Source organism: Brachyhypopomus gauderio, chromosome 8, assembly GCF_052324685.1.
Source record: "Brachyhypopomus gauderio isolate BG-103 chromosome 8, BGAUD_0.2, whole genome shotgun sequence".
In the NCBI taxonomy this organism is placed as follows: Eukaryota; Metazoa; Chordata; class Actinopteri; order Gymnotiformes; family Hypopomidae; genus Brachyhypopomus; species Brachyhypopomus gauderio.
This window is the reverse complement of record NC_135218.1, coordinates 12,081,758-12,103,581: the sequence shown is the minus strand read 5'-3', so window position 1 is coordinate 12,103,581 and position 21,824 is coordinate 12,081,758. Positions and strand designations below refer to the sequence as shown.

At 41.6% G+C, this 21,824-nt stretch overlaps 1 protein-coding gene across 11 annotated transcripts in view; it reads left to right on the top strand.

Moving 5' to 3' along the window:
- The window catches only part of cadpsb (Ca2+-dependent activator protein for secretion b), a 66,135-nt gene that overhangs the window by 7,787 nt on the left and 36,524 nt on the right, over positions 1-21,824 (top strand). For all 11 annotated transcript variants that reach the window (XM_077014432.1, XM_077014430.1, XM_077014429.1 and 8 more), the window contains exons 2-5: positions 9,027-9,140; positions 12,601-12,933; positions 20,584-20,664; positions 21,002-21,235. In XM_077014432.1, the coding sequence (XP_076870547.1) occupies positions 9,027-9,140; positions 12,601-12,933; positions 20,584-20,664; positions 21,002-21,235 (762 nt within the window). The remainder of the gene's footprint in view (positions 1-9,026; positions 9,141-12,600; positions 12,934-20,583; positions 20,665-21,001; positions 21,236-21,824) is intronic.

Below are 21,824 nucleotides of genomic sequence, written 5' to 3'. Positions count from 1 at the left end.
CATGTTGATGCCTGTTACACTGTATGTATTACACAACACACCTCATCATACCCCACCCCAGTCCCAAAACGTCCCCAGATTCTTCAGATGCTAATTATCTGTCTTCCTCACATACATGTGTCTTGTGTTCTCCCATTCGATTACTGTTGTACCCTAATAAAATATAATTCTAGCACCCTGTTGCAGGGAACATTTGAAAGCTGCTTTAGCTGGAGAGAAGTGGGAAGGATGCGTGTGGGATACCGCTCTTTCATAAAGCACACGAAGAGCTTCTCTCAGGCAACATTTTGTTGCGTTGTGCCTGAATGGAAGACGAGCATAATTACATATACATTTCAAAGCAAAATGACACTTTGCCGAAATGGCATTTGTCTGCCTGCAAAAGCTCCCTTCATGTGTCAGAACTCAGAACATTCATCAAATGGACTGGCTTCAATTGTCAAAGGTTTGGGACCGGTATGCACTTCTCTGTCTACCTCTGTTTGCTTAGCTAGATTGTCAAAGTTAGACTCCTGCTCTTTGGGCAGGAATCTAATTTACATCTACATTTTACATCTAAAATCCCAAGATGGCAGGAAAGTCTGTTTAAAAAACCTCCTGTGAGCTATCGTATCCTACAGTATATCTTTATTGACAAACTGACTGGACCATTGAACTAAGGTTAGTGGAGATGACACAGCTGGGCGTGCACTAGAGCTTTGAAATGGCCCGTTCTTAACGGGGCCATCAGAGGTTGGTCAGAGGGCTCACAATGCCTTTGCCAAATTTCTCTTTGTTTCGCTCGAGCACTCATGTGCTCAGTGGCACCATTTATGATTACAAATGCTTGACTTCTATGTAATGGCAAAGCTGCTTAATGGAACACAGTAATGGCCTTCATGATTAGCTAATTACAGAGGCCAAAATTACAATTACCTTTCATGAACAATGAACTGTTCAGCCCTAAGTTACATTGCATATTGTGACTCAGAATGTTGACTTCATCTGCTTTTTCATATTTTAAAAAAAGGCTGTTTATTTTGAGCAAACACAACCCATGTATTGAGGTGAACACGCACTATCAGAGCCTTCTCAGACTATCGAGGTCTTCAGACAGCCGCCTTCAGAAGAAACCTCAGCGCTGTCCTCTCCAAAAGCAGCATGCTCCTCTCCTCGCACAAGAATGACAGTCCGCTTGGTTTCATCTCGAAGCTGCGCTGCTGGTGGAAGTCGCACAGTATGAGACTCTGTGAGATCTGCCACTTGGCTCATGGTGTACTAAAGGTAGGACTGGCCAAGTATAATGCAGTGCACCTGCTCTGTGGTCACCAGGGCCGATGGTATCCTACTTTCGAGAGACGTGGATGTGGGAATGGGGGTAGCGATGGGATGTAACGTTCCTCCGCAGGCTGTGTTTGCCCGGAGTTCTGGAGCGGCTTCTGGGTTGAATGGGGCTTAGCACGGCTTTGAGATGTGTGTTCTGTCTCAGCTGTTTTTGGGGGATGTGAATTGGAGGAAGATGATGCCCTACTGAATGGGCTGTGTGGTTGCAAAGGGCTCAGTTCTTCCGTTTGCTCAGGGCACTATGTGTGCTGCTGGTTATTTGCTTTGCATGTGTATATTTGGTTTATGTGTGTGACTGAAAAATCATTGAATAAATAAAGGGGGAAACCTGCAGAACCACAAAGCTGCAGTTTTCCCCCCTCTTTTCTGTTTTTTTGTTTCATATATGAAGCATTTATTTCATTTTTGTGTGTGGTTGTTTGTCTGTGTTGTGATTTGTGAAGTGTTGTCTTTGCCTGGTGTGAGTTTTGGCCCTGGCGTTAAATGATATCCATGGGCACTGAAGAGATCACCCAGAAACACATTTATGCCCCTGCAGCATTTACGCCATCACTATGGCACAATACCTAACATAACCAAATAGCTACTCATGTCATTTTGTATTTTATGCACATATAAGTTTCTATATAAAAATACACCCGTAAACCAGGCAACTACCGGTACCTGATTATGTCAATATGGATACAAGATTATGCTACACAAAGCATGACTCAGTCCCCTGTGTGGCATTGTATGCCAGTAGACAAACGATTTCACCAGGAGATCAAACTGTATTCCTACATTTCATGTTCTGTACAAAGAGACAGGAGTGAGTCAGCACAAGTTCCATACGAGACTGATGTCAAGACATTTCTGAATACGAACATTTGTTTTTTAATGGAGATGAATACCCAGCCCAATGAATGGAACGGAGGCCCATGCGGAACATGGTCCAAGGGTGGTGGTTGTTCCCCGAGACAAGCTCTCACATGAGTTATGGTTGCATCAGGCACTAAGTCACCCCCTCAGTTCTTCTTCAGCTGTCTGCTTCTAAATTTGGCATGCACCTCTATTTTTTTTTTCTTTTCACATTGAGTTACATAATATTTTGGGAAGGTTTTTTTCTCCCTTTTGTCTCTTATTCTCCCTCTGTTGATGAGCCAGTTTGAGAGGCAAATCTCACATCCATCTCACCAATTATGATTTCATGCAAGCTTTAGCTAAATCTAAACTCAAATTTAATGTATTACATAGATCAAAAGACACTATTTTGAATGTAGCTACTATTGTATATTTCTCTCTCTCTCTCTCTCTCTCTCTCTCTCTCTCTCTCTCTCTCTCGCATCACCTTCTGGTCCTTAGCAAAAGTTGCTTCATTCATGCAATCATCATAATTATTAATGACTCTGCAGTGTTCTCCTGCTGAGTGTGCACGCACATACACACCTGCACACACACACACTGTCCCAGAAATACACAGGTACGCAAAACAGTTACACAATTATGCTGGTACACAAGCAGACTGTTACATGTCTTTGTACACAAAGCACCTTCTCCGAGTTTACTCCTGTTAAAATGAAAATGTCAAAATCATAATGTCATGGGCAAATGTGACTTAGAGCTAGTCTGATACATGAAAGCGGATGAATACATTATCAAGATATGTGCAAAATGCTGCAAATATGTTTTTTCTCCCCCTTTTTTTATGTTCCAAGAAACATAAAAGAAAATAAATCGATAGAATGTAAGTGTGGAAATGTCTGGTGCATATTGTATGTCAGATGAAAATGGAATGTCTCAGTTGCGTAAGGCTGTTAATGCTTTAGTGATGGCAGCTCACTGCTTCCCAGTGTACGTCGAACAGAAACGAACTGCCAGTGCGAGGGTGCTTGTATTTGTGTACATTCTCTAGCTTTGTGATGAGGTACAGAGGCTGATGGATGTGGTTCTCCCCTATAAGAAAGCTTTGAGGAAGGATTGATGGGAACTCTGCATGGGTTAGATGTAGGCGGAGATGCAATGAAATTGCTGAGGAACACTGGCTGATTCTTCAATCTGTCAACAGGATACGCAATGCCAGTGAGTAAAAGGCTTGAACCACATTAACTGACCAGGGCCAGAGTGCTTTTAGTGTAATTAAAGAAAGAACCTGGATGACTTAAGTTACCCTTCTGACTCATCGGATGATTTCGCGTATTTACTTGACCACTTACTCACTCATTCACACACACACACACACACACACACACACACACACACACACACACACACACACAAACGAGTTGCTAGTGAGCTCAAAAGGGAGAGCATGCAAACGTTCTTCATCTTCAGGACACTTCATGGGTTTAAGGACCAAGATGAGTGGAAAGGTCATAAATTCAAAGGGATTCAATATACCTTTCAAATATCTCTACATCCCCCCCACCCACACCACCTCCAAAACACACATTTTTTCAAGAGTGAAACAAACCTTTTTAAAGTTGAAGACCACCTTGCAGGCACTCATAGCCTATGTGTCTCTTTCACAGAACTCTCAGAGTAAAAACATGCCTGGAATATTGATTAGATTTTGTTTTCGCTCATTTCCACCGTCCGCACTACAGAGTGAAGACAGGTTCAAAAAACCTGCAAGGACAAATGTGTATGCGAGCCTGCGTGTCCATTCCTGTGTGAGGGAGAGTGAGGACAGCAGCAGAGATGAACACACAGATGGTGCTTTAATGCCTCACAGGCACGCTCTACATGGTACTTTTCCACTTTCCTCCCACACCAGAATCTCTTGCGCATTCACACACACATATGAACACATACAGACTCTCACGCTCTCTCTCTCTTTCTCTCTCTCTCTCTCTCTCTCTGTGTCTCTATCACACATATACACAATATTCTTTATCTCTCTAGATAACAATAGGCTGCAAACATTTAAACACCAAGCCGCTTCAGGCACCATATCAGATGTTTCTGGGTCTCCTGATTCTACACATCAGTTTTCATCTTTTTTGAATTATTTATTATTTCCCTTTTTTCATACTGAATTTCATATATTCTAGGTACAGCATATCATGCATTACACCACAGAAACACAAAAAGGGCAAAGCTCTTGAGCATTGTCCTTGGATAAATAAGAAAACAAGACCAAAGGAAAAGATTCACTATTGGTGAAGAGCAACCAAAAACCAAAAACAACTTGTCAGGTCCAGTATTCATGCTCTACCACAGCAGAAACTCACTGCTTGCCCTTTCCAGAAAGATACTGTTTTACCAGAGTTTTTGCTTTGGGGAAGATTGAATGTTGAACCTTAAATGTAGAAATGACCTAAAACTGGAAATGGAATTGGAATCTTGCCCCTAAATTCCCCTTTGTTTAGGCATTTGTTTATGCATTAAAGCATATAAATGACAAATAAACTATCAAGGTTGCAAGTTGGGGGGGGGGGGGGGGGGGGTCGTTACTGAAAGTCGCTAGTTAACGCAACCCCTTAAAAAGAGTAGCTAGAGAGGTGATGCGTCACTCCACACCTCATTTATGAGGGCCTTAGGTGGGGTGCCAAGGATTTTGTGACGGGCACTGGCCTCCCCTCCAGAACTGCCACTGCACATGAGAATACAATTATTAATGTATTACATTTTTTTTTATTTTAAATAGGAACATGGCCACAGGGTCACACAGGACGGCATCTTCCACCCTTGAAAAATCTTTGACACCGCAGTTGCCACCCTAATTAATCATAAGATTAAATAATCTAAATTAATCCAATTACATTAATCAGTTATTATTGTTAGAATGTTATGGTTATAATTTTGATTAGACATTTTCTAGAAACAGTAGACAAAAATCTGGATACTGTGGAGGAAACTTATTTCATCTGCTTGTATCCACGATATATATATTTTTTTGGTCACTAGGTCTTTGCTCAGAGTTCATGGACAGATGACAGTCAGAACATAGACTGACCGCTAAATTGAGAACCTTGACTTTTGGCTCCGTACAACAGAGCAGTACAGAGTCCACAACACTGCAGATGCTGCACTGATCCACCTGCCACCTCCGATTCCATCCTTCCTTCACTCCTGAACAATATCCTGACCTCCTTGAACTCCTCCACCTGAGGCAAGAGATCATTCTCGATCCAGCATTCCACCCTTTTCTAACTGAGTACCATGGTCTCTGATTTAGAGGTGCTGATTATCATTCAGGCTGTTTAGAACTCGGCTGCAAATTGATCCAGCAAGAGCAGTAGGTCCCAGCCTGATGATGCCAACTGGACCATATCAACAAACGCAGATGTGGAATCCTGAGGTCACCAAACTGGACTTGTTTCCACCACTTGGCTAGACCAAGAAATTCTGTCCATAAAAGGTATGAACATCCCACATCCCACAGGAAGGATACCTCAAGGGAAATGCCATCTCCAGATCCAGAAAACAAATGCCCCCTCTAGGACCTTCGCAAGCCGGTCCAGTGTTCCACCATCAGAATGAAACCCACATGTCCACAATGTTGTAGAGACATATCATCCAGAACCCACAACATCCCAAGTCTTAAGGAACTTGGGCAGACATCCACCCAAGTTTTCCAACTACCTTCGTCACCTTGGTCTAAGTGAACCTTCACGCAAGTCCCCAAGCTGTTTCCACTGTGGAAGGTGAACTGGTGAAACTGAAAACATACTTGAAGTATTCCATCAATCACCTGATGACATCCCCAGTTGATGTCAGCACCTCCCTACCCTCACTGATACAGTGATGGTCAGCAAACTATCTATTGTGTTGATAGCTGGTAATAAAACCCCAGATAGATAAATAGATTTTAAAATCTTCTAAATGTATCACTAGCCATCAACACAGTGTTTCTTGAAAGTTTATGAACCACCCAAACAGTCATTGTTTTCTAAAACAAATATGTAAATAATCTTATGAAATGAACCTCCAAATCTTAATCTGTAAAGCTGACCTTCCAAATAAGGGACACAGAAAAAAAAAATAGATTTTCATTATTTATTCAAAAACTGCAAAGGTATATGAACTCTTTTTGCTCACTCCTCCTTGCAAAACTCCACCTGTTGAGAGATTGGAGGGAAATCTGGTATGTACCTCCTGCTTCAGATCACAGCATTTCTATGGCATTGAGGTTTGGACTTTGACTGGGTCAATCCAGAGGGCAAATCTTCTTTCTCTTAAGCCTTTCCTTAGTAGTTTTGCTGGAATGCTTTGGGTCATTGTCTTGTTGTGTAATCCATTTACGTTCTGGCTTCAACTCCCTGATGGTGGTAGAAGATTCTGATCAAGATTTTGTTGATAAACTTGGGAACTGATGGTTCCCTGGATAAAATGGAGTCATACCGTTCAAGAGGCAGATAAGCAGGCAAATACCTTCACAACTCCACCACCATGCTTCAATGTTTGGAGGTTCTTCTCTTTTTATACTGTGTTGATGTTTCTCCAAACATGTTACCTGTGATTGTAGCCAAATTCTATTTCGGACTCATCTGTCCAGAGAATGGACTTCCAGAAAGTCTCTGGTTTGTTCAAGTGCTCTCTGCCAAAGTTTAAACAGGCAACTTTGTTCTTTCTTGTGAGTAGAGACACCATGAAGGCCATGTCTATTGATTTTTTGCCTGATTGGACATGAAAATTTATCCCTAATGCTGCAAGAGAGGTCTGCACCTCTCTGGAGGTGATGTGTGGGTTGTCCTTTACCTGTATTACTATTACTATTTTACTGGTGTTCTTGGTGTAAGTTTTGATGGCCGTCCACATCTGGGTAGAGCTGCAGTGATGCTGAGTGCCCTCTTATTTGTAAATGATTTTTCTTAAAGTGGCTGGATGGAGCTGTGATCTTTTAGAGATGGCCTTGTAGCTTCCATCCGGACTGCTGGCCTGTAACCACCTTCTTCCTTGTATATCTCTTTTCCTCTCGGCATTGTTGATCTGTGTGCTTTACACCTTGGCACAACACAAAGTGGTTTGGTTGGTTTCCTCTCCCTTTTAATCAGTGTGGCTCAAATCTTTCCCTAGGATGTCCCATTTGATAGGTCTGCTTAAATGATTACTCGAGCACTCACATGTGTTTCACCTAATTGACTTTACCAATGCAGCTGTGGTCCATTTACTTTTACACATGCTCTGATTCTATGTTTCATGTAGTCTGCTGGCAACTCACACTAAACCTGACATTTCATATACAAAAACTGATAAAAGAATCGTGCTAAAATAAAATGTAAAACTGGTTTCAGATTCCTGCTTGATCTTTGGGCATCCTCAGACCCTTGGCATACGGTATAAATGCTGTATGTCAGAGCTGCATGGAAACTGAATTTTATACTGGATTTGGTTGAATCCTTAGGTAGGGTTCTATCAGTTTAAATGGCTTAAGTCAAATTTTGCAGTGCTATAGCTAGAGTGCTATATGCATAATACACAGTTCACATAAAACCTTTGGCTTTAATGGAATACTGTAAGTATAAAGATAGTTTAGTGAAATACGTGAGCAGGATAATAAATTCCATGGAGTAGATTGTTGCTAATTGCTAAAGGTGACTTCCGTGGAGCAAGGTGAAGAAACTGGTGATGCTGCAAAGCTTCCCATTTGTTTTAAAGAGTACACATTGTTACACAGTACACGTTAGCATAGCATTCACCATACCTAGACTTTCTGTCTAGGACAGTGTGTTTTGTGTGCGTGTGTGAGAAAGAGAGAAAGAGAGAGAGAGAGAGAGAGAGAGAGAGAGAGAGAGAACAGTTACTGTCATTGCTCTACTTCCTGTGGTAGTGTGTGAGTAGGTGGTGGAGGCTGGTCCACTGTTCCCTTCTCCTTCTCAGCACCTCTTTTGTTCAGTCACTGTCTTGTTTGCTGCTGATAATCAGCACGGCCGATGCATTTACAACATCTTCAGCTCAGGCCAGGACACCCAGTGTGACCATGTCGTAGCTTTCTACACACCTGGGCCAGGTAAACATGCACTGCAGAACTGTGATTAGCTGGTGCAGTGGGAGCTCAGTTAGAAGTCTGTCTGCACTGGAAGCTCTGGAGGATTTTGATGATGTTTTCTGCACCTGCGCATTGTGAGGAAGGCAATGTGGAGGGAAAGGGGGAAGCAAGAGGAAGGGGGAGGGGGGAGGAGATAGTGGTTGTTAGAGTGAGAGTGGGTGTACATTGTTGTGCAAAATCTGTGGCTCTAGGACAAAGAAAATGGAAGAGGAACTCGAGTAGCTTTGGTGAAGAGACACATTGGCATGTATCGCATGGTTTCAGAAGAGTACATGCAGAATGCAAAATATAGGGAGGATGAACTGCTGTGAAGAGGGTGACTGATGAAGTGATGAAGCCTGAAGAACAACTCCTGATTTATTACTCTCCCTTTGTCTGCTTACTGCCCCCATGGCCCATGTGACCTCTACAACCCTTAAAATAAATTGGTACTGGAACCATATGAGACTACTCAAATTTGAAAATTTTATTACAGATCAGTATACTCTAATTTTAAGAAAAACCTATAATAGCATACAGCATGAATCAGGGTACAAGGGCTGAGAGGTATTTATGGGTTTGCCTACCCAGATGTATTCCCTCCACAACCCCACCCCCCACCTGCTGCATCAGACCACGCCCCTTTGTGCTCTTTTGTTCTCATTGATTGGACACTGATGAGGTTTTGTTTTCTCTCTCTCTCTCTCTCTCTCTCTCTCTCTCTCTCTCTCTCTCTCTCTCTCTCTCTCTCCAGATCACTAAGCAGCAGCTCCAGACCACTAAGGACCGCTTCGAGTCGTTCCTCAAAGGAGACACTCAGATTGTGGCTGATGAGGCGTTCATCAATGCGGTTCAGAGTTACTACGAGGTACCGTCCACCTGTCACTGCAAATGTGCTGCTTACAACAGCAAATCAGCTTTGAAAATAATCACCCATCATTTTCTTTCCAATTCCAATAAAATCTGAGGGCAAATTCACATTTAACATCGAGTTTTCTCCTTCAGTAAAGCACCATAAAAACAGACCATAGCATCAATTTGATAAGGCCATTTTCATAACTCTGTTTTAATCTTTAATGTTTAACCAGTTCACAAAATAACAGTATAAACTTTTGACCGCATTGTTATGCAGCAACATATGCAACATAACACACTGCTGTTAACCAAAATGATAACATAAATGTACTTCATTTCGCATCACATTTGCCACTATAGTGATCAATTTGGTAATGTCATAAGCAAATTAAGATTAAGAAGGGAGCACTGAACAGCCCTCAAGGGAAATATGAAAGGTTCTTTTTAACTCAAAGCACATACACATACACAGTGGGGACATTTCTAAGCTAATGGCCTCACTGATAAAGTATTGTTGTGGTAAAGCCACTATGTCATTCTGTTCTGTTGCTATGGTTGGGACCTCTGTGGATGCTAATTAGCTTGTGGCACTAAATACAAGGCACAAGAATGAGGCTCTGGGGTCATATGCCAGCCTTTGCTTAAGTATAAAGATGCACAATAATAATAATAATTGTAATAATAATAATAATAATAATAATAATAATAATAATAATAATATGCAATGAATGGGAAATACTGTATTTTGAAAGGGCATTGAAAAGCCATTGTCTGTATATGTGGTATATTTATGAGAATATTGAGTGTGTAATGAAAATTTGATTAGTCAAAATACTTGACACAATTCTGTTTTAGTTTAGTTTGGCTTCATCTAAACCTACACCAAGACTGAACTTAGCCTAGACTTTCAATAATCAGTACCAAACACAGATCCATACTCCATCAGTGGAGACTGAGAGCCAGGCCTTCTCGTCCAACATCAGCATGTGACCTCACAAATGTGGTTTTGGAAGAATGGTCAAGAATCCCCATAAACAAACTCCTAAACCTTGTGGACAGCCTTCCCAGAAGACTTGAAGCTGTTCTAGCTGCAAATGGTGGAACAATGTCATATTGAACCCTATGGATTAGGAATGGGATGTCACTTAAGCTCATATGTGAGTCAAGGAAAGTGAGCGAATACTTTTGACAATATTGTGTATCACTTGCATGAATAGAGCAAAATCCCAATTCCACGGTCATGCTTGTTGATAAACTTGGCAAAACAGTTATTCTCAAAGTGGTTTGTCAATGTATGCAAAACTAAAGAGAATTTTGTGGGAAAATGCTCCCTGGACTGGAATGTGACAGCAATTTGGAGCTCAATCTATCGTCCTGAATTGAACACTGGTGAGGGACTTTTGAAACATCGAATAGCAGCTGCCAAACATCTCCACCAGACCTCCCAGCACTACAGAATAAATCATATTTTTCCTTGAGAGCATAAATCATATTTTATTCAGACCATCATAAACCTTGAGTTGAGACAAAGGTAGGTGAGAGGGTGGGTCTGGGGGTGGGTGTGAGGTAAGAATCTGGGGTCGTTCTCAGACCTTTTACACCTTACTCAGCTTCCACCTGGACCAGAGAACAAATCACACCACACTTCTTTTCCTCTGTCTGATTTCAGAAAAAATGCCCTGAATAATTCAGAGCGAGATGGGAACATTTGCGGATTTATAAATGCACCATTCCTGCCAACACTGGCCCCATCATTTCAAGGCTGTGAAATTTTAAAGTTACCATTTCTTCCTGTGGCTGTAATGACCTTGCTATATTATTGCAGTGTATCACTATAGATGGAGGTTTATCCATCAAACTGTGGAATTAAAGCAAAGCACAGAGACACAATTTCCACATGCAAGTTGATGGCCTCATGTTTGATTGTTTCATCATTGTGTGGAGTATGTTACACATTCACTCAAGTTCACTTCAAAGGGCAACTGTAAGAGTACTGAGCAAGAATACAGCTTAGCAAGAGTACAGTCCCACTGAACTGAAGGTACTATTGCTAGAGAAAAAACACTACTTTCTTTTAAAAAGGTTCTAGACTTCTTGCTAATTGTTGCCAGTAAATCCAAATTTTGCAGGTGTCTGCATAATAAGAGTGGGAGCACGATGAAGACCACCGGACTGTAATGTCTTGGTATTTTACCCTCTAGGGCTTTCTTAGTAGGCCAACGTTTACAAAGCAAATAGAGTGCTTTGAAATTATTTATTCTCTGACATTAACACGAGTACAGTGTATACCATAATACACAACTAATTGTGTTCTATGCAAGACTAGGCAAACTGGACTGCTATCCAATGCATTTTCCAAGTGTCAAGTTTGTCATAAGTGTCAACAGTATGATATTCAAACTTCTTGAAAATCTCAGAAGAAGGCATAAAATTCCATGTCCTTCTGCTGAGAAAAATGCTTCAGTTCCCAGAGCCCTGCAGACTTGTAAGCTAATCTACAGCATAGAGTGCTAAAATATAAGTTCTTTACAATTGTTGGTTATAGACATAGTTGTCTTTAAACCTCTAGTAAGCATTGATTTTAATCTCCATCCCTCATGACACAAAGAAGACAGGTACCAAGTCCTGGCTCCCAGGTTGTGAAATGAACTTCCCCTGGCTGTCTGAACAGCTGAGACATGGGCTGTCTTCTAATGAAGACCGAAGACTACCCTTATCACTGAGTCACTGAGTCACTGAGCACTTAAACCTGCTGTCTTCTTTCGCTTTAGCTAGGGCTTTAGCCTGATAGTTAAACTATATATAAAACTATATATGCTAGCATAAGGGTGTGTTTATCATAGAGCCTGCAAACCACTTCTGTAAGTTGTGTCTGCAAAATACTTTTGTATTAATTGTAATTGTAAATATAAATAGTAAATGGTAAACATGCAGTTATTTTGTGCATTTATACATAGTTAGCTATCTAAAAATATTTCTGATAGCATCTTAATAGCACCTATATTTAAGATTAAGAATAATTACAGCAGTCATCACAAACTTCACACATTAAAAGCCAGTAAGTAAAAATGGTAACTACTTGAATCTACAACAAATTCACTAGCTAAAGTAAGAAAACAATTTGGGTATAGTCCACCTATATAACTATTACACCCATTACATTCACTGCTAACTACTTTATGTTTACTGCTAATTGAGTTAAATACCACATTCATTAACAGCTGAGATCCCTCACATATGTATGTTTTAAGGATCCAAACGAAGTTTCAAAATTCAGTGAATCCCTCAGTAAAAATATCTCTTCTAGGCCAGCAAGGAGTCCAGCAAAAATATAGTAACACTTTATATTATAATATGGTGTGGATCTCAGTTAAACAAAACAAACTGTTTGTTTTGGAGTACAATTTCAGCTTTGCAAATCTGAGCACATTCTGTACACATTAAGAACCACATTCTGGACATGTGACTCACAGGTGTTTCTGAAGAGTGACCGCGTGGCTAAGATGGTCCAGACGGGAGGTTTCTCGGCTGTGGATTTTCGCGAAGTCTTCAAGCGCCACATCGAGAAGCGTGTTCGCAGCCTGCCCGAGATCGATGGGCTGAGCAAGGAGACAGTGCTGAGCTCCTGGATGGCCAAGTTTGACACCATCTACCGTGGAGACGAAGACCCACGCAAAGCACAGCAGCGCATGACGGCCAGCGCTGCCTCCGAGCTCATCCTCAGCAAGGACCAGCTCTATGAGATGTTCCAGCAGATCCTTGGCATCAAGAAATTTGAGCACCAGCTGCTGTATCAGGCCTGCCAGGTGAGCACTCTTGCAAGCGCACCTCAGGTGGCAGGAGAATGGCGGGTTAGTTAAAGCAGTGTGGGGGCATTTTGATGTGGGGACATTATGATGTGTTTTCTTTTACCTTGAAGGGCTGCCCAAGTGCTGATCGTTTAATTCCTCTTGCCTCTCTCAACATCTCAGGTTTTCTGTCACAGCTTCATTCTGAATCAAGCTAATAATACTAAGACTAATAAGAAAAAAAAAATAAATAGATCCCCCACACAGTCCAGAGTTAAACAAGCTAATAAGATTATCCAGGATACTCACTGTATATGCTTGGGTTTGGTGTTACAGAGTTCATAGCTCATTAGTTCTCCTCAGAACAAGTTTTACAGCATTTGAAGTGAGGTCTGTGAATAATAAGTGCATTTGAAGTGAGGATTGTGAATAATAAGCACACCAGTAATAATGTGTCTTCCAAGCCTGTGATTAGGAGCCTTGTCATGAGGTGATTAAGCAAGAAGCAGAGAAAAATTTACATCTCCTCATCACTCTAATGCATTTGAGGGTCCTCATCTCCCTTACATATACTCATAAAAATCATAGAGGATTACTTGAAATTGCTTGTCATCACCTACAGGAAAAAATTTCACTGATATAAGCTAAAAAAACTGAAAGCCTAAATACCTTTTGAGTTGATTTATAACTTTGCTATTCGTTTTGGCAAACCTGCTATTATGATTCCAACTCTAATTTCTAAGTTCTAATTTCATCAATCTATTTATTTGTTTATCTATTTATTCTTCTAGCAATTGAGACATTGTCTGTCTTTAGGTATGTCTCCCCTCCTTTCTTATTTTTTTCTTTTTATCCCTCTCCCAGTACTGTACTTTGTTCATTTCTTGTTCTGACCTCTGAGTCAAGAATTAGCATACATTCTGCCTACTAACATCTCCCAAAAATCCCATCAATGATAGAACAAAAGTTACAGAGAATAGTGGTTCTTGTATTTAGCATATTTAGAGATTATTCACTGTTCTTCTATAATGGTTCTCAGTTTATCCTCTTATGCTCCAAGTTTATTTGTCTTATGTCATGCTATTAAGAACTATGAGTATAACTGAATAACTACGAGTTATTCTGAAAGTACACAGAAACAAACATGCAGCCAGAAGGGTAATGAATAAGAATTGGCAACCCTATATAGGCCATTGGAGTGTGTAAATGGGTGTGGTATTGTCATGATAGTAGTTACTGTAACTCCCTACATTTGCAGAAACAGTAATGCTTTGCTCGAAGAATTTTAACAAAGCCACAAAATATTTTCAGGGAAACAATTTAGCACATGTACATTAACTGCCCAAACCCCAACATGTCCTTATGTCTGACAGCAGGAAAAGGAGAAGGAGAGTGAATAATAGTGAGTGCTTTACAATCTACTTATGTCAGTCCAGTCAAGTATCTTTGCAGTCTACAGGAAAAAAAAAGACAAATAAGATACTTTTTTCTCATATTCATATAACATAGAACCTCAAGTATAACTGTGACTCCTTTGACAAATGAAAAGGCTGTGGCCTTTAAGGTAAGCAAATATTAAAGTCTTCTTCACTTGTTCAGTTCTTCACACTTGGAATGATTTTGGTTAGAATTCAGATGTGATGGGCTAAGAGTATCTCAGAAGACATTTGTACGGGTTATTCTGATCTAAAACGGGAAAAGCGTGAATCCTTATTTTGCTTGAGGACTACAAAGTCTTTCCTAAATGAGATGACTTGGTAAACAGGGACGCCAGAGAAGCCAATGGCATTTTGTTGAGTCTGCAAAGAAATCAGCTGGAGCTTGTGGCTGGTGCCTAGCGATGTCCATGTCGTCTGTGTTTTCTTCCTTAGATACAGGAAGCAGGATACAGTCTCATTCAGTCAGACGTCAGGAGGCAGTCAGATGCTCCCCCATCACTCTGACAGACAGCGACCGCCAAGGCATTTCTGATCATTAAACATAATGACTGTGCTAGCAATCTTGCTGTTTGGGAAATTAGTAGACTTGTTTTTAAAAATTGACTCTAAAATAGCTTCTTTCTGAAGTCTGTGCTCCAAGATAACCAGACTCAGGTTTGCCAACAATATAAATCTGTATTAGAAATGTTTTCAACTAGTTTGAAGATAAAGAATCACTATACTGAAAACTCTAGGTCAAGGCCCAACACCCATTTGTATGGATATCGAACACCTTTATTTCAGCACTGCCCATTTTAGTTAGTTCTCACACAGCAGATAGCTTGCTGATTAAATGAATTCAATGGGTGGGATAATTGAGATGTTAAAGAAAACCTGAAACGACTTGGACCTGCTGGCACTCCGTGTCCAAAAGCTCAGCTGCTGAACCCAGATGTTTAACTGGGCCACCCTTGAGTCAATAACATATCCCCATTGTACACACACATGGCTCACGTCACTTCAATGAAAGTAAGTAAATACACATCGAATGGTCCTCTCCACATCAAAGCAAGCGTGTTTAGCTGTGGCGAGCGAGAGGCAGCCTGCGCGTGCACTCTTTTCTCGTGCACTCTTTTCTCATCAGTCCTGTGGGAGGAGTCTGCTGTGTAACTCTCAAGGCTGCGCGTGGGAGGTCTCTTCTCTTTCCCTGCCAATAGATGCCTTGTACACCACCTGGAGTGTGTTTAATGAAAGCACAATCACACATAATTGGCAGAAATTGTTTGCAACTACACACACGCAGTCGGAGTCACCTCACACGCATGCTCACCTCGTCATGTATGAAACCAAAATGCCCGGTGCCTACGGTTATAAAACTCCTCATCTGGAATTTGTGTTTGAGAACCCCAAAGAGAACGTGAAGCCAGTGCAAACACTGCCGCATTGTCGGCCCTGGGTATGTCAGCATCCGGTCTTCCAAAACACACATTTGCTGAGTCACTCAATCTATAATGATTGCCCACCTGCACAGTTAATGAGGCAACCAGAAACTTTGTCTACAAATCAAGCAATTGAGTATTCACATCAGCAAACACCTTTTATAGTGTGTCCCAAACCTAGTGCTCTGTATGGAAATTTCTTGATAAACTCAAACACCCAGCTACTAAACATGCAGAATATTTTACGACCGTAAACAAACTACTGTTTGCTTTCCATTGCACCTGAAAGCACAGATAACACAGCGGTTTCTTTTCTGTTCAGCCATTTTGACGTTGTGGTGAATGTGTCTATAAATTATTCATTTATTTGAAGATGAATATGCACGTGTACTTAAATATAATGAATACTTATATGTGCTTAAATAAATGAGTTTTAAATGTTAGAGGGGACCTGCAACATAACACAAGAGGGAGGGGTAAATCCTGTTGCCATGCTGAGTTAAATTATTGCTTCGCTTTAATAATCAGGGAGTGTAAACATCATTACTCTCATTAGAATCTCAATGGGCTCAGTGATGATCAAAACACTGGCACGTGAACTGATATACGAGGACTTAGCTTTCAGCCGTCATAGCAGATGGCAAACCCCAAAACAGAAATTAACAGCCTTTGACTCTCAAACACTGTCAGTGTATAATGTGCTGTAATACTCTGTGAGTGTGTGTGGTTGTTGGGAAGTTCTGATTCTCAAACACTGAGTATTATGTGGTGGTGGAACGCTGTAGCTAGCGAGCAAATCAAACCGTTTACTCTCAACTCCCCACAGTCATGAATATTTCCTCTCACGAATTCACTTTGGAACACACCTCTCTCCAGACCTCTTTTGCTGACTGAATTAGTTAACAACCAGCAACAGAGAAGGACGAGGAGATTGTCAGTTTTTTTACTGTATGTGATGATTATGAAGACGTACAGAGTATTGAGCTAGCATGGAGAAAGTCCCTCTCTTTCTGTTGCTATCTGCCAGTTTTTGGTGACAGGTCAGTCTGCAGCTTGCCAACCTTAGGAGGAACAGCCACCCCAAGAATACATGCACAATAATGTCGCCGAGCTTTAATAGAGACCAGGCTGGGTGCGGAGGTTCCTCGGCAGGTGGATTGCCATGATGGACAGTAGAAATGACATTTGCGCATGTGGAAGAGAGAAAGACAGTGAGAAAAGTGGAACAGAATCAATTCAGGCTGTCTATGAGAGAGAGAGAGAGAGAGAGAGAGAGAGAGAGAAATGGGGTGGAGTGGGGGTTGGTTATGCAGCTGGTGACCAGAGCTGATTACGTGCTCCACTAACCAGGGCGTCAAGAGAGAACCAGCAGGGTTACAGCACACACACTCACAAGAATACACACACATACACTATACATAGTTACATATCACATGACCTCGTGCTGAATGCCTAATTCAGTCTGGCTGTGTTCTTTATAATGGATTAGGGTGGTGATGAGTCTGTCAGTGATTTGTTGTAGATGGAGGCCTACTGGATACTGCCTACTGGATTAGTGACTTAAGGAATCTCTATATCTAATTTTCTCTGTTTTTTCTTTCTCTCCTTATTTATAATTATTTAACTACAGAATCACTGCTACCATGTCCTTGTTCTTACTCCATCTCTCTCTTACTCTCACTCACTACTGCATTCTCCGTAGTTCAGATGTGTGTCTTGCATGATTACACTTACAGAGCGTGCATCCAGAAGACTTTAACCTTGTCAACACAGTATGGTTGCTCTCTTTACCTTTCAATCATACCAACATTTCTGGAACAAACAACAGGAGTCAGGCAAGCAGGCAGAATACATGAGAGCTCCCTCTCTCCTAGTGAGAGAGAGAGTGAGGAAGAGAAAGACTGAGAGCAGAGGTCAGTAGACTTTGTTCCGTCGTCTCTGTCCTGCTGTCAGCAAATCTAAATATGGATTCATTATTAATGCACAGGGGCCTCTCCGCCCATGTCACCATGTGGATGAAAGTAGGTTAACAGCTGGCAGGAACAGACTCTGCTAAGATCCGCTCACTGGTGACTGGTGCGCTAGTACAAGCAGCCGTCCTCATCAGGGAACCGACAAAGCCCCATAAACCAGGACCTCTTAGGTATTTCACACCCATACTGGGTCCTACCTGCTGTCACTGCAGGTAGTTGTGCAACAACTGTTCCTACAAACCCCTGCTGCTCAGAGTGGCTGAAAAGGCCAAGTGAACACCCTAATGATTTCTTTGCCCGTGTGAGTATGCATAGGCCCATAACACAGCTGGGGTGCCTTGTTCCTGGATTAGACCTATCAAAAGCACTGCGGTTTGTCTGACGCAGGAGAGGCTAGCCATGACTCCACCCAGCGAGCGGTTGGAAGAGAGGAGCCACAGAGATTCAGTTCCTTGCAGCTCCACAGTGAAAAACCACAGTGCAGCAAACAAAATGGAGTCATGCCCCCTCCCCATAGCTTCATTAAGTCCCTTAATCGAGTTGTGGAGTTTGTTGTTGTTACACTGTTTAAATGGTGGTGAAAGGTTGTGGTGAAGAGCGTTGATTGTAGAATGTTAATGAGAGCTTAGTATCTCATTAACAAAGCTGTCTTGACCTCACCTACTAACCAGACTAGAACAGGTGTTTATGACCTAGACAAAACCACTGCTGTAACGTCTGCCTAAGTATTCAATATAATATTTTTTATACTTCTTGCAGCTGTTGTAGGCGGTTGATGTGCAGACTTTGGCCCATAAAGGCCCGTTATAGATGATGCCCATTCTCCAGCGAGTCTTGAATTGTGACACAAGATTCCAGGAATACATTCCAAAGCTTTGGCTGGGTTGGCAGGAAGTGCTGCTTCCTGTTTAACGGTGCTCAGCCACCCCCTCAATAACAACACTGGCTTTCCCTTCCTGGGAGCCCTGGTCACGCCCACAAACACTGGCAGTTCCCGTCGTGTCTCGCTCGCCGTGCCACGCTTCAACCGAGCAGAGCCTCGGGAGGGCAGTCCACGCAGACGAGGTTCTAGGGACACTGCCATGCTCTGCCCCCCTCTGGTGGGGGGAATTCCGGCGCCACAGCGAGGGGTTGCCGAGGCACTGTAGCCCCCCCTGGAGGCCGTGTGGGCGAGAGCAAGAAAAGTGACACAGACAGGAAGCGACAGCTGAGTGGGTGGGAGGGACGCGCTAGATATCACAGCACACTCACATGAACTCACACCGAGGGCGTGCGGGCCTGATGGCAGACGTGCGCTTGCTCCTCCTCCGCCTCATTTGCATGCACGCTCATCTTCAACACGTGCGTCTGAACAAACACCAACACGCACCGCTGAAGAGTCGCCCATGCAAAGGCGAGGCTCTCGGTCTCAAAGCAGGGTGCTCTCAGGTCTTTATTATGGGAGTCCGCTTGTTTGTTAGGGATAAAGTTATGAATGATAACATTGCACACATGAAGGTACAGTTTGACATTTGGGTGAGGAGAAATAATGAAAGTCACCACATTGAAAATTAATCAACAACTACAGCCAGATTTGTCATTCTGTATAGGCATTGTGGTGTTTGACAGGATTAAAGTTGCATTGGGGTGCAGAAAGCCCAGATGCTGTTCATTACCTTAAGTGATTATGGCTCGATAAGAAGATGAAGGCTTTTCTGCTCCTGCAAGACTTTTAATGACCTCAGGCATTTTTTGTGGTGTACAAACTGCCGTATTTTTCCTAATCCTTGTACATTAAAATTGATTTTTGGCAAAGCCTCATGTTAAATGTCAAGACATAATGTCTACAAAATTACTGTTACTGCTTTATATTTAAGTTACACATAGTGTTTTCAAAATGCTGAACAAAACTGTAACAGTTAAAAAAGTGTTGAAGGATAAAGTTTGAAAATGAATGGCTAGTTTGTGTTTTAGAGAACCAATCAGCAGTTTTTGGAAAATGTACATTAGTGTTAGGAAAAAATGAGTACTGTTAGTAAAGTTCTGCATCATGTGTCATGGTACAGTCCCTGACCTCTTCCTGTGGGTGTGTGTATGTGTAGTCTACATCTGGTTATGTCCATGTATGTATTTCCTTTGGGAGTGGTACAATGTGCGTGTGTTCATCTATCTCACCGGTGGCTTGTCTCGTCAACACTTGGGTCTCGTTTATTGTGAAGGTATTTAATGTGTGTCAATGTAGTGTTCATTGCTTGTCTTTGTCAGAGTCTCTCTCATCAGTGTGTTCTAAGCGCTAATGCGCTATTTTGTATAAATAAAGATGTTGTTTAAAATGCATCTGGTTTCGGCATCCTGCCTTCACCTCATATCACAGTAGCGTGTATTTAAGCAATGAAAAATTCTTCTAAGAAAGTGGAGGGACAAAAACATAATGCTCTAAACACATGATCTCAGAATTTTGTCATCAGTTAATCTGTGGTCCTCCAGCTTAATAACACACGATCTCAGAGTTTGTGATCTGTTGATGGGTAGTCTTCAAGTTTAATGAGCTGACCTAATTAAATTCTAAATCAATTTGAATAAATGCCCTATTAGCCTTGTACCTTTTTCAGGAAACATGAAACCACCTGTATCCCTTTAAAGCTTTTGAACTGATGAGTGACCTTTGGTGGCCGCCAGTCTTAAATAAATGATGCTTTTTTTAATGGAAATTTGAAAGGCTGACCAAATATATGAAATGATTTCTGATGGGACAACACTAACATTGTGTGTGTGTGTGTGTGTGTGTGTGTGTGTGTGTGTGTGTGTGTGTGTGTGTGTGTGTGTGTGTGTGTGTGTGTGTGTGTGTGTGATGCGTAGTTGGATAATCTTGATGAGCAGGCTGCTCAGATCAGGAGAGAACTGGATGGGCGTCTTCAGATGGCTGATCAGATTGCCAGAGTGAGTTTCCTTTTCTGGTTATTCACGTGCCACAGGACAATATGTTTCTGTTTTTTTTGTTTTTTAAATAAACAACAGTGTGTCTGATGCTGACACTTTAGAGTTGTAAAGAGCATGGGTAAAATTAATTGTTCTGGTCTTTGCATGGAATTGTCTCAAAATTATTATTGCTAAAATTACAGGAGCTAAACTAAATCTGTATTTTAGTTCTTTCTGTTTAGAATTTGAAATGACGTATGCCTAGGCTTAAAAGGCTCATAGTCATACCATAATCACACCGATTAATGTCTTTAAATTGGTTTTATTTTCATATTAACATGTTTTTTCCTGCTTAAAGGCTGGCAAGTTCCCCAGGTTTGTTTCTAAGGAGATGGAAGCCATGTACATTGAGGAGCTGAAGTCATCCGTGAACCAGCTGATGGCTAACTTGGAGAGCATGCCCGTGTCCAAGGGGGGTGAGTTCAAACTGCAGAAGCTGAAGAGAGGACATAACACCTCAATCATCGACATGGGCCAGGAGGACGAAAACCAGCTGTCCAAGTCAGATGTGGTCCTGTCCTTCACCCTGGAGGTACGCTGATGCTGAGTATGGAACACTGTTTCAGCATGTCTCCGATACGTGTCTCCCTACCCCACGTGGCCGATCAGTCAAGACATCTCTGGTAGCAAACAAGTAATTCAATTGCACGTTATGACCAGGAACCTTTATTATCCCAAATTTTCCAAAAGCTGCAGTAAATTGCAGTAAATTGGTTTGTTAGAAAGAAAATTGGAACATTACAAAAAAATAACCTTTAACATACCTTTAACGAGAGTCGTATTATCATCTTTGCCCAATAAATGGCATATGGCCAGAGGGGTTATCCATTTACCAGCAGAGAGCCATTTAAGAGCACTGTGACTCTGTCACTGTCACTGTCCTTTTAACAGAACTCTTGCATTACTCTTTGCCTAAAAAAAATAAAATGCTTTTTCTACTTGACAGTACTCATTTGTCAATGGGAATGAACAACTAAATATGTTTTTAATGTTTTTCCTATTATATGCCATGTCAGTCACATAAATAAAGAAACATTGGTGTTTTTCTCACATAAATAAAGGAAACTGATGAAGTTAATATTTTCTGTCATGGTGCATATGTATGTGCACAGAATACATTG